The 14,325-nt window shown below is 40.0% G+C and overlaps 1 protein-coding gene across 6 annotated transcripts in view; it reads right to left on the reverse strand.

Annotated features, from left to right (window-relative positions):
- GPBP1 (GC-rich promoter binding protein 1) overlaps nucleotides 1-14,325 on the reverse strand; it is a 48,288-nt gene that overhangs the window by 21,552 nt on the left and 12,411 nt on the right. For all 6 annotated transcript variants that reach the window (XM_036307837.1, XM_036307836.1, XM_036307838.1 and 3 more), the window contains exon 3: nucleotides 6,015-6,134. In XM_036307837.1, the coding sequence (XP_036163730.1) occupies nucleotides 6,015-6,077 (63 nt within the window). In that variant the 5' untranslated portion in view covers nucleotides 6,078-6,134. The remainder of the gene's footprint in view (nucleotides 1-6,014; nucleotides 6,135-14,325) is intronic.

Consider the following 14,325-nt stretch of genomic DNA (forward strand, 5'->3'; position numbering starts at 1 on the left):
TGCCAGCTGCCCTGCTGCCTCAGGCCTCGTGCTGTCTGCTATGCCCTGAAAGACAAAGTCCTTGACTATCTCCTGTCTTCTGCAGGCATCCTGGATGCGGGTTCAGTCTTGTGGGAGGCAACCGATCAATGTTTCTCTCTCTCTCTCTCTCTCTCTCTCTCTCTCTCTCTCTCTCTCCCCCCCCCCATCCCTTCCTCTCTCTAAAATCAATAAAAACCTATTTTAAAAATAAATAAAATAGCAACAAGTACTATAATGCACCTGCATACATCTAGCCAAATACATGTAAGACTAAAAAAAAAAAAAAGTAAAACTATAAGACATTTAAAATGACATATATACACGCATATAAATATATATGTGTATATTTCTTAAACCAATATGAAAACAAAGCAACCCAAAAGAAATAATAAAGAATGTGAACAGCCCTTGTGAGTGTGGCTCAGTGGATAGTGTCGGCCCACATACTAAAGGGTCCCAGTTCTATTCCAATCAAGAACACATACCTGGGTTGTAGGCTCAATCCCTGGCCCTGCTCAGGGTGTGTGCGGGAGGCAACCAATGGATGTGTCTCTCACAATCAACATTTCTCTCTCGTCTCTCCCTCTCCCTTCCACTCTACCTAAAAATCAATGGAAAGGTATCCTCAAATGAAGATTTAAAAAAAAAAAAAGGAATGTGAATAAGCAATTCACAGAAATGTAATCTAATGTCAAAGAACAATGAAAACGCATCTTATAGCCAAGACTGGAAAAATGTTCACTCTGATACTCTGACAAAATTTTGGCAGGAGTATAATGTAAATGGTTATATGCAGCATACAGCAGTGTAACTCAGTACACCACATGGAAGAGAATTTGGCAATATCTAATCAAGTCTCAGCAATTTTTCTTTTAACTACAGGTTAGAGCCTTGTTACGAGAAGTTTGGTCCACAGACAAGCAAAATCAACATCACTTTGAAGAGTTTAGAACTAGGGTCCTACCCTGAAACCTACTCCAATCAGAACCTGCATTTAAGAAAACCCCAGGGTTATCTTATCACACTTTATTAGAGCTTACGGAGCACTGGCCTAGATGATTCTTACCCACGTACAAGGAAACGTTACAAGAACACTCAACGCAGGGCTCTCTCTAGGAGCCAAAAGGTAGAAACCACCTCAACCGAACGGACAGATGAAAGGTGGCAGAGGCGCAAGGCAGAACAGGAGACAGAGTTTTCTACAATTACACTAAATCTGCAGGTATCAACATGGAAAAAAACCTCAAAGGCAGGATTAATGTAAAAGCAAGATGCAGACATATAAATGAATCATTTATATAAAAGCATGAAACATGCAAAACAATACTATTTATTAACATTCACATAGCGAATAGTAATTAAAGAACATGCATTGAGACTACCTGTGGGGGAGAAAATGAAGACTTTTAAAACAAGTGTTATAAAGAAGTAAGCTGGACTTCAACTATACACAATGTTTTATTTCCAGCTAATATGGCAAAATATTAAGATATGAGTATTGTGGGTGTTTAAGTGTTCTCTCAATTCTCTCTACACTTCTCCATACATTTAAATATTTCACTAAAACCTTCTACATTTTTAAAGAATTACCAAGACAAATTGTAGAAAAATATGTGCCATATTAATGGCAAGCAAATCCCACAATATGAAAAGCTATTACAAATCATTAACAAATGGACTGCATTAACGAAGTTCTTAGAAATTTTTCCTAGCCCTAACCGGTTTGGCTCAGTGGATAGAGCGTCGGCCTGCGGACTGAAAGATCCCAGGTTCGATTCCAGCCAAGGGCATGTACCTTGGTTGTGGGCACATCCCCAGTAGGAGGTGTGCAGGAAGCAGCTGATCAATACTTCTCTCTCATCGATGTTTCTAACTCTCTGTCCCTCTCCTTTCCTCTCTGTGAAAAATCAGCAAAATATTTTTTTTTTAAAAAAATAAATTTTTCCTAACACAAAAATATGCTCAATAAAGTACAATTTTTCACCCAATTTCACAGACTTAAAAATGTGAAAACATCCAGCATCACCAAAATTAAAAAAAAAAAAAGAAACCAGCCCCCTTGTAATATTTTGATGGGATTATAAATTGGTACAATTTTCCCAGAGTAATTAGGCACTATCTACCAAATATAAAAACATTCTGATCCAGTGACTCTACTGCTAGGAATTTACTCTACAAATATATTCCTGCAATTTAGTCCATAAATAGGTACTCATTGAATAATCCATGCAGATCCACTCAATACAAGATTATATAGCCACAGAAGAGTTAGGTCCCCGTGTACTGACTATAGAAAGATATTGGAGATGCCATCCTTGAGGGGGAAGAAAAAAAGCAATCTTATTTGTTTACTAAAACCAGGATAAAAATATATTCTGGTGCATGAATAAAAGCCCTAAGTGGGCCCTAACTGGTTTGGCTCAGTGGATAGAGCGTCAGCCTTCGGACTCAAAGGTCCCAGGTTCGATTCCAGCCAAGGGCATGTATCTTGGTTGCGGGCACATCCCCAGTAGGGGGTGTGCAGGAGGCAGCTGATCGATGTTTCTCTCTCATCGATGTTTTTAACTCTCTATTCCTCTCCCTTCCTCTCTGTAAAAAATCAATAAAATATATATTTTTAAAAAAAGCATCCTGGTATTTCGTTTCTAAAAATTAGTCTACTACCTAGCAATCAAGAAAAGAACGTTACTAAACTGACAGCACTTAAAGCCAGACACACAGGGATTCCTGTCCTCGCTCAAGACCTCTGGGACAGGTTACTCATCTCTCTCAACCTGTGCTCTCATCTGTAAATGAGGAAAAGCCGGAGTATCTACTGCTTACGATTTTTGTCATAGAAAGTATTTTACACAGTGACTGGTATGTAGTCACGCCTCAAGAAACATTAGATGATACAATGAACAAGGAAGAGACCGTCTCTCTCTCTCTTGCACATTTTCATTCTTTTTCTGGATTCCTTAGAATATCTGAGTCAGTTACAAAAAACTGCACATAGTAAACAGGAAGTTTGAATACTATACAAACTCTGATACTGTGAATAAACTCAGCTACCAGTCTGACTGGATTTTCTGATCTTCTGTTGGCCTAAAGTTTAAATAGCACGTATTTTTCATGCAGGCTCACATTGCTAACACCACTGACAAGTACAGAATCAATCATTGTTTTTTAAATGTTACCACGACAGAATCAATAAAGCACTATTGCTATGCTCTAGCCATTTAAATAACTACAGAATATTGACTACGAGTATGAAAATGTATTGACTATAGCAGAATCTCGTAACGTGTTATTTTGTTTAAAAAGAAAAAAAATCCCTATTCACTTTCCTACCACCCATCTACTCTTAATACCGCACCCCTGGCATTTTCTTTTTTCAAACAATTACTGCACTGAATCATTTATATGCCATAAGCATCTATAGACACAAGCGGCAGACCTTTTTAAATTAAATTCAAAATATTGTGGCAGTTAACTGGTAAAAGGATGCTTCAGCCTAAGGACCAATCACTTCATTGTATTTCCTAAGGTAAGATGATGGGAAAGAAGTATCGATAACAAGGCTTATCTAAAAAGGAACCTAAATTTTTAGTTATCTACAACCATTTCAGTTTGGCATTCCTATAATAATAAAAATGTTACTTTTCCCAAATTGCAGGTCAGAACCTATTAAAAGGTGATGAAATCTGTGCCAGTTTGCATTTTTTAATGGAAAAAGAACAAAAAACCTTAATAGCCCAGCCAGTGTGGCTCAGTGATTGAGCCTTGACCTATGAACCAAGAGGTCACCGGTTTGATTCCCAGTCGGGGCACATGCCTGGGTTGTGGGTTCTATCCCTAGTGGGGGAGGGCATGCTGGAGGCAATCTGATCAATGATGTTTCTCTCATCTGTTTCTTTCTCTCTTAAAAAATAAAAATAAAAACATGTATTTTTTAAAAAGACAACAGGAAATATTAGTGCACCACAGGTGTATGCTTTTTAGTAATACCTACGTGTATACAAAAACATTCTTTGAAATTTACTTCTGACTGGGTCCCAATAAACACTTCAAAAGTGTTTATGCCAGATATTATCAATGCAGTTTAAAATCTCACCACATGATGGCGCTAAAATTCTACACACCTCAGAAAACTACTAAAGTTCTGAAAATATTTTTACCCTTAAATCCTTGTATCATCCTTTCAAACAAATATATGAAAGAATTCCTTTAAGTTGAAACAGAGAACCCAGCAGTAATTATTATTTATTCCACTTATACAGCATAAGATTTAAAAGGGCTCTGTAGAAAACAGGTTAATTATAAATGTGAGTCCATAAATAGAGATTTTGAGATGAAAGTAAAAGACAGAAGGTAATAAGAATTCATATAAAAAGTTATTACTGGAAGGTGTGTGTTTGTGTTTATCAAAACTACTTTGGGTAAAGTATAAGGAGATAGTTTCAAATACTGCTGGTTAAGAGTTCTAATTGATGCCATTTTCTGAAGGCAATTTAGAATAAGTCAGTGAAAATTTAGAATAGGCGATCCCAATTCTCAAAGTCATCATCACTGTTTATGAGGGCCTACATGCAGATCAAGAGTCAGGTTCCAGAATGCAGGGTTTCACCAGACATAAAAGTCAGTCTCTGTCAACCACAGATTAACATTTGAATGAAGAATTATTCTCAAACGTTTTCATGTTTTGCAACTAACTTTTCAGGTGCTGGTAATTTTCTTGATCTGCTTACAAATAAAAACAAGTCATACTCATTTCAGAGAACATGCACAACAGAGAAGAAGGAAGCAGAAAATTTCTATGTATCCCAGCTCTGAAGTGAGCCTGGAAGGAAATGAGCCCCCTAAAGGGACAGATGAGAGCAGCTGAGGGGAAAAATTAAGCAGCAATTCCAGAAACCGACACATCAGAGAGAAAGGAGTAAACAGAGAGTCTGAACTAAGAGGTGATCCCAGTGGCTTAATCAGTAGAAGTCTCCATTCCCAACCAAGTTCAAATCCCACTTTACAGGACAGGAAATGGAATGCCAAAGATGAGTCCTATGGAAAGAGAACAGGAAAAGCACCCTGGCTCACACTAACTCATGACAAAAGGCAAGTCAATGAGCCTTCCAGTGAATCAACCTGCATAAAAAAGGTGTGATTACTAAGATCCAACTTCAAACATGAAAATTCTATTGCCTAGGAATTCTGTCACTCCAGTGCGGCTTTTTCAACATATCATAGCCAACACTATGCTCTAACAAGTCCTCATAAGGGAACAACTTTCCAAATTATAAAATTTTTCCCGTAAGAGCTATTTTAAATACTGTTCATAAAACCTGGTAGAGCTTTATTAATAGGCAGCAGATGATCAAGACCCTCTCTTGATTTCTTCAAATTAAGGAAAGAAGTGGATGACAGCTATTAAACCAAGTAGATTGCCTCTAACAATTCCAAAGTCCCTCATACAAACTATGCTGTTTTGGTAGTTTAGTAAAATGAACAATTCTTAGATTAGTGAGTCCTGATATTGTAACAATATTGCAAACTCCTCAACACTCCTGAAGTTTTAGTAATGTGCCATTCAAAGTCTCACTGATTATATAAAAAAGAAGTCTTCCAGTTATATGGAAAGACTTCAAAAACCTTCACTTACAAAGAAAACAACGAACATTATCTCAAAGTAAGGCAATTTATCAGAAAAATAATATAGAAAAAGGTAGGATGCAAAAGTAATATTCAATATACTAACAGATTTGAAATAGTTTATGAAACTTTTATTCGTACAAAAGACAACTTAGAAGTAAATGGTTTCATATGATGATGGTACACTGAAAACTGATTTTTTAAATAATAAAAACCAATAGATGAAATAAAAACTAACTTAAATGTTAATACAAAAAGTATTTCTCTGCAAAAATATTAGGCCTTCACGTTTTAACTACACTTGTGTAGAATGTGACCAAAGAGACAGACAGAAAGACAAAAAGAAGAGAGAAAGATGCGAGAAAGAGTACCTTTGTTGATGATGGTGGAGTGGGAAAATTAAGCCAGGCTGGAGCAAAGTCATGCTGCGCCATTTAGGTCCAGTCTCTCCGACTCAATGAAACAAGGCTTCAACACCTCATGGCAAGTCCCTGTCACATAAAAATGGAAGGAATTAGACCTGCAGCTCCTGGCCAAAATGACCTTCTTACTCTGTGTTCCTTTAAGTTACAATGATCTTATACTTCAAGGTTCCACTTATTATGAGATTCCAGAAAAGGCAAGTGATAGAAGCTGCACCAATAGGGTGGGTGGAGGGCCTTGGGGAGGGGAATGAGTGCATAGGGAAGGAGGGAATTTCTGAGGTAATAGGGTATTATCTAGGATTGTGGTGATAGTTATATAAATGTACATTTGTCAGAACTCATCAAATTGTACACTTAAACCTAGCTAATTTTATTGTAAAAAGTACATCTCAATAAAGCTTATTTTTTAACAATTAAAATGGCCTTATCACAGACTAGACATTCAGTGTCTCCTGATATCACACAATAGGACGCACATAACACCATCTATGGTTACTCTTGCCCCACCCAGCAGGGAATAAGAAATCTAGCCTAACTACCAATCTGAATTCTAAATTAAAGTTTTTGGGAGCCTCTCTCAACTGCATCAATAAAACTTTCAAGTTGCCAGTACAATCTAAACACAGTAAATTCAGTTTTTTTAAATAAGGCAGAAGCCAAGTAGACAACTAGACTCATTTCAATGAAGAAATCAGATTTTCTGAACATCAAGATGCCGAAGTTTAATAATAACAAGTGTTTTATATTCACAAATAATCTCAACTATGAAAAATGTTAAAAATGAAATGATCGCTACTACTGTTAATCTTCCTTTTTCAAGTCACCTGGCCAGTGTGGCTCAGTGGTTGAGCCTCGATCCATGAACCCCAAGAGGTCACAGGTTCCATTCCCAGTCAGGGCAAATGCCCAGGTTTCAGGCTTAATCGCCAGTGGGGGGTGTGCAGGAGGCAGCCAATTGATATTTCTATCTCTCTATCCATCTCTCTCTAAAATCTGTCAAACTACAGCGGGAAGGCCGGGGAGGGTTGGGAGGCAGGAGGGGAGAGTAAGAGATCAACCGAAGGACTTGTATGCATGCATATAAGCATAACCAATGGACATAAGACACTGGGGGGTAGGGGAGGCCAGGGCATTGTCAAGGGCGGGGAAAAAAGGAGACATATGCAATATTCTTTGTAATACTTTAAGCAATAAAACAATTTTAAAAAATAAAATAAAATCAATAAAAATATAGGAAAAAACAAGTCTTCTGTCAAATATTAAGTGCTATGCCCATCATTTTTTAAAGCTATTATCAATTTCCTATCCTACTTCTTAAAAACTTCTCAGAGTATTACAGAAATATTCTACATCTACTATCCCAAACTGTGCTGGTCTATTAAAAGATAGGTTAAGCCCTAACCGGTTTGGCTCAGTGGATAGAGCATCAGCCTGCGGACTGAAGGGTCCCAGGTTTGATTCTGGTCAAGGGCATGTACCTTGGTTGCAGGCACATCCCCAGTAGGTAGTATGCAGGAGGCAGCTGATGGATGTTTCTTTCTCATCCATGTTTCTAACGCTATCCCTCTCCCTCCCTCTCTGTAAAAAAATCAATAAAATATATTTAGAAAAAAAAAAGATAGGTTAAAGAGTAGCCAAATACAAAAAAACAGACATAACTAGTTAACTCACTATAGTAATAAAAATGTTTAAATGCTAAATGCTCATGAGAACCAGGGACAGAAAAACATTGATAAAATTAGAAAAGCCTGACACAATTCCAAGAAAACACTTATGAAACAAATGTGAGATTTTTTTAAGAGCATACCTAGTCAAAATCTATATATAGAAAAGCCTAATATGCAAATTGTCCCCTCAGGAGTTCGATCACTTGCTATGACGTGCGCTGACCACCAGGGGGCAGCACGGAATGAAGGAAGGCCCCAGCCACCAGCCGGCAGCCAGAAAGCCCCGATCGCCGGCCAGGCCTAGGGACCCTACCCGTGCAAGAACTTCGTGCACCGGGCTTCTAGTGAACTATATAAAAATTCAGACATTCTAATTCTACTACATCTTGTTACTTTTTAAAGTCTTCTGAAATAAAAATGAAATCTAAAGTGTTTTAGACTGTATGAAGGATTTTTATTATCTATTAGGGGCCCAGTGCACAAATTCATGCACCTTGAAAGGAACTGTGGACTGCGAGACTGCGGTAGGCACAGGGGAGGGTCTCGGCCCACCCTCCATGCCCCTGCCTGGACCCTCCTGCCGCGGCCCCCGGTCCCATCTGCTAACGGCGCAGAGCAATTGGGGCTGGCACCAGCAGCGTGTGCAAACAGGACTGGTGCCGTTAGCGGGTGCAAGCAGCAGCTGCTGCCCTGATGGCCCCTCAGGAGCGGGGGGGGGGGGGGGGGGGGGAATAAGTCCTCAGGGGCGATCAGGGCCAGCACCAGCAGCAGGTGCGAGCACTGGGCAGGACTACAGTGCATGAGTACAAAGATTTTTCGGTAACCACCAGAGGCTCGCCCCAATGACAGCAACCAGAGCCCCGCCTTGGTCTGGCACCCCCACTCACCTGCTCCACCATCCCACCACAGCCAACACCCGCCATGTTCCATACACGCCCCCTGGTGGTCAGCGCACGTCATAGCTACCGGCTGCTTGGTTGTTCCGCCATTTGGTCTATTTGCATATTAACCTTTTATTATATAGGATTTTGACATGAAGCTAAATACTAAACTGCTTTGTGATGGAATGTTACTTTTCCAACAACTTTTTGTTGTTGAAACTCTTAAGATTATAATCCTAATAACTCAATAGGAATGAAAATTTACTTTTATAACTTGTACCAAATGACAATTCACATGAAACTCCAGAGAACTTAAATTAACCAATAATTTAAAGCTTATCATTTTAAACAGGGTCTCATCCAAAATGATGGTTAAGTGAGAAATTGTGTACTGAACACTATCCCTAAGAGACAACCATCAACATTACCTACACATTTCTGCAATGTCTTCAATGAACTGTAATTTAAATCTAGTTCTTTTTTATATATATATATTTTTTTTTTATTGATTTTTTTAGAGAGGAAGGGAGAGAGATAGAGAGTTAGAAACATCGATGAGAGAGAAACATCGATCAGCTGCCTCCTGCACATCTCCTACTGGGGATGTGCCTGCAACCCAGGTACATGCCCTTGACCGGAATCAAACCCGGGACCCTTCAGTCCGCAGGCCGACACTCTATCCACTGAGCCAAACCAGTTTTGGCTAAATCTAGTTCTTAAAGAATAAAGTATGACTAGCTAATGGCAGAAGTTTTTTCATGCTCTGAAAAAAGCAAAGAGCAAATACTAGTTCATGTGATAGCATTTACAAAAGTGTTGTTGAGATCAAGATGTACCACTCCAAAATATACCACTTTGACAAAAGAATAGTTTTGAGCTGAAGGCATTTGAGTTTCCAAAATCCCCTATCTACCTAAAGCAGAGCCTCCCAAAACAATTTATCAATCCCCTACATTGGAGCAACTCCAACCTTCTCTCTGGGAGACAAAAACAATCTGCAATCACCCAAACATTGCCACAAACTATCATTTCTCTAGTCAGGTTCTCCAGCCAGGTTCTGTCTTTAGTCTCCTGTTACATCTGTATTTATACCAGATTATGTAGCTTAAGCATGATTGTTTGTAGTTTAAGTGATTAACTACCCACCTGGCACTTAGTTAAGGAGTTTTACTGATTTATTCCCTTCCTTAGTCCTGTTAATCCCCAACTCCAGGGAAAAATCCCCACCTGGGGAAACAACCTTTCTGGGGGAGGTGGTCCTGTTTAAAACACATAGCGCTAAGAAGGGGAGCAAACATATGCCATATACGCCAGGTCCCTTGAAACATAAGCTGTGCAGATGTTTCTTCCCTGCAGCGACTGTGTCAAGCAGCAAGGGTAGACCGGCTCCCGGCAGAGAGCATTATGCTAAGTGAAATAAGCCAGTCAATGAAAGAAAAATGCCACATGATCTTACTCATTTATGGATAATAATGACCATTATAAACTGATGAACAAAAATAGATACAGAGGCAGAGCAGCATCGAACAGACTGTCAAACTACAGCGGGAAGGCTGGGGAGTGTTGAGGGGCGGAAGGGGGAGGGGTAAGAGATCAACCGAAGGACTTGTATACATACATATAAGCATAACCAATGGACACAAGACACTGGGGGGTAGGGGAGGCCGGGGAAATAAATGTCAAGGGGGGAAAAAAAGGAGACATATGTAATACTCTTTGTAATACTTTAAGCAATAAAAAAAAAAAAGCTGCTGGGTGGGGGCAGCGGAGGAGCCCATGGCCTCTCCCATGGGACAGGCTCCACATCTCTCCCTCCTTCTCCCCAGCTCTCCTTGGAGGCTCCGCTTGGCAGGCACAGCGCCTCCCACACTGCCCGACCACGTCGCCCTTCGTTGAAGTAGAAATCCTGACCCTATTTTACAGACCCCAGTGGAGTGAGTGCGTGTGTGTGGGGGGAGGGGGCGGGGGGGGAACCGCAAAGACAAAAGAGGGTGTGAGGGGGGATAGGATGGATGGAGAGCAGCGTCGTTTCATTCATAGCCTATTTATTTTTATTGATTTTAGAGAGGAAGGCAGGAGAGATAGAAACATCAATGATGAGAGAGACTCGATCTGCTCCCTTCTGCAAGCTCTCTACTGGGGATAGAGCCTGCAACCCAGGAATGTGCCCTTGACCGGAACTGAACCCAGGACCCTTGAGTCCGTGGCTCTATCAACTGAGCCAAACCATCTAGGGCAGTGGTTCTCTACCTTCCTAATGCCGCAACCCTTCAATATAGTTCCTCATGTTGTGGTGGCCCCCAACCATAAAATTATTTTCGTTGCTACTTCAGAACTGTAATTTTGCTACTGTTGTGAATCGTAAATATCTGATATGCAGGATGTATTTTTATTGTTACAAATTGAACATAATTAAAGCATAGTGATGAATCACAAAAACAATATGTAATTATATATGTGTTTTCCGTTGGTCTTAGGCGACCCCTGTGAAAGGGTCGCGACCCACAGGTTGAGAACCACTGATCTAGGGCAACCCATGGCCTATTTAAAACCGCTGCAGTAGGCTGAGCAGGGGGCTTACTATGATGGTGTTACCTGATAATGAGGGTGTCTCCTTATGTTGGGGTAACAGGAACTGCAGTGAAGTAAAGACACACGGAGCCTGCAAAGGGTTACTTACACACACACACACACACACACACGATGCAATTTACTTCGTGTGGCAGCTGCAGAGGGTGAGCAGAGCCTTGGAAAGACATGAGGTCTCCAAGACCAGGGGCTGGAGGGAAAGTGTGTGCCGAGCATTCCGCACTCGACCAACCGGTCACTATGATGTGCACTGACCACCAGGGGGCAGATGCTCCGACCGGTAAGTTAGCTTGCTGCTGGGGTCTGGCCAATCGGGACTGGTGAGACAGGGCTGGATATGCCCTGGAGCCCTCCAGCAGTCCCTCCCCGGCCACCGGCCAGATCAGGCCTGGGCAAGATGGTCCTGATCAGCCCTGATCACCGGCCAGGCAGAGGGAACCCAACTGTGCATGATTTCATGCACTGAGCCTCTAGTATAATTATATTAACCAATGTCACCCCAATAAATTCAATAAAAAGGTTTAAAAAGAAGACTGCAACCTGTCTCAGCTGTGAGGATTTGCATACTTTACACAAGATAATATGCTAATCCTGGTGTATTTAAACTTTTATTTTTTGCACTAATTTCTTTAAATTTTTTTCATTAAAACATTATCCTTGTTAACAAAACAAAACAGCCCAGGCTGGTGTGGCTCTGAGCACTGTTCCATGCACCAAGAGCTCAACAGTTCAAGTCCCAGGCAGAGTACATGCCAGGGTTGTGGGCTCAGTACCCAGTAGGGAACGTGCAGGAAGCAAAAATCTATGTTTCTCTCCCATTGTTGTTTCTCTCCCTCTCCCTTCCTCTCTCTAAAATCAATAGAAATTTATTTTTTAAAAACAGCAACAACAAAAAAAAACACCACTAGGGGACCACAAGCTAAGAGTCAGAGGCTATCCAAGCCAAAGAATACAGACTCTGCCCTGGCCAGTTTGGCTCAGTTTGTTGTAATGTTGTCCTGCGCACCAAAAGATAGCAGGTTTGATTCCTGGTCAGGGCACCCAAGAAAGACAACTGATCAATGTTTCTCTCTCACATCAATGTTTCTCTCTTTCTAAAAATTAAAAAAACAAACAAAAACAAAAAAAAACCTAAAAAGGATACAGGCTTTACAAAAATAATTGAGAAAAGTTACTGAATAAACAACTACAACCCACAGCAGGCAACCGAGGATTAGGGGTAGAGAGAGAATATTCCATTCCCAGAGTCAACAAATTACAATATTAAAAATGTTCAATTTTCTACAAAAGAAAAAAAAATCATGCAAAGAAATAAGAAAGCATGGCCAATTCACAAGCAAAAAGAATTGGCAGAAACTGTCCCTGATGAAACACAGCCCTCAACTGTCTGAAATACAAAGAGCTGAAGAAAACCAGAACAATGTCTCAACAAATAGAGCAGCAAAAAAGACACAAATTATAGAAAAGAACCAAAGAAAAATTCTGGAGTCAAAAAAAAACGACTGAAATGAAAATTTCACTGGACAGTTTCAATAGCAGATTTGCGGCAGAAGAACCAGAGAACTTGAAGAGAGGTAACTTAAAATTGTAAGTCTAAGGAGCCGGAAGAAAAGAAAAAAACCCAACAGAGCTGAAAAGATCTGTGGGACAGCGTACACATAGAAGTTCCAGAAGGAAAAAGGAGGAGAAAAAGGCATAAAGAGTTATCTAAGGAAAGAATGGTTACAAACACTTATCAAGTTAGTTAAACACACAAATACATGTATCCAAGAAGCTAACCAAACCTCCAGAAAGATAAACACAAAAAGATCCACCTCTGGGTGCCATCCTGCGTCCCCACATGTGTGCACTTCTTGCTTGGCCCCTTTTCCTCTCCAACAAGATAACTGCCATGAGCCCAACTGCAAGCACAGGTGCACACTAGTCGGAAAGAAACTGCCCACAAAAAGAAGGTGGCTCACAGGACAGCTACAGCAGGCGATGAAAAACTTCAGTTCTCCCCACAATATTAGGGGTAAACAATATCTCTGGTATTGAACAGGTAATATCCACAGACCTAGAAACTGTGATCCATTTTAAGAACCCTGAAGTCCAGGCAACTCCGGCAACCAGCACTTTCACCACTACTGCCATGCTGAGACACAACAGCTGATGGCAATGCTGCCCAGCATATTAAACCAGCCTGGGACAGACAGTTGGACTAGTTTAAGGAGAATGACATGATCTTACAGATAGAAAATTATAAAGAATTCGTGGGAAAAAAAGAGAAAAAACCTATTAGAGCTAATAAATTCAGCCATGTTTCAGGATGACAGATAACTCAGAACTCAGGTGTACAAATGACAACCCAAAAGGAAAATTTAAACAATTCAATTCTACTTACAATAACATGCAAAAGAATAAAATATCTAGGAATAAATTTAACCAAAAAGGTATAAAACTTGTTCACTAGAAACTACAAAACACTACTGAAGGAAAATTTAAAAGACCAAATAAATATAAACACATCCCACATTCAAGGACTGGGAAACTTAATACTGTTAAGATATCAGTATTACCCAAAGTGATACACAGATTCAACATAACCTATATTAAAATTCCAACAACCTTTTCTGGAGAAACAGAAAAGTCATTCTCAAATTCATCTGAAACTGCAAGGGATCCCAAATATTTAAAAGTATGTGTGTGTGTGTGTGTGTGTGTGTGTGTGTGTGTGTGTGTGTGTATAGAAAAAGTTAGAATTGTGGGACTCACAGTTCTCTATCAAAACTTACTACAAAGCTACCATGATCAAAGCAGTGTGTACTACTGACAGAAGGCCAGATATATAAATCAATGGAATAGAATTGAGAGTCCAGAAATAAACTTTTACACATATGGCCAAATGAGTCTTCAAAATACTTAAGATGATTCAATGGGGGAAAGAACAGTCTTTTCAAGAAATGGTCCTGGGACTCCAAGTGACACCATATTCAGAAACAGATGCAATAATGGATCAAAGACAACTAGAAAAGCTAAAACTATAAAACCATCAGAAAAAAATAGAGGTAAAGCTTCATGACCTTAACTTTGGCAGTGGATTTTTAGACATGACACAGAAACGCAAGTTAACAATAGGAA

The sequence above is a fragment of the Myotis myotis genome, unplaced genomic scaffold (assembly GCF_014108235.1).
Source record: "Myotis myotis isolate mMyoMyo1 unplaced genomic scaffold, mMyoMyo1.p scaffold_m19_p_5, whole genome shotgun sequence".
NCBI lineage: Eukaryota > Metazoa > Chordata > Mammalia > Chiroptera > Vespertilionidae > Myotis > Myotis myotis.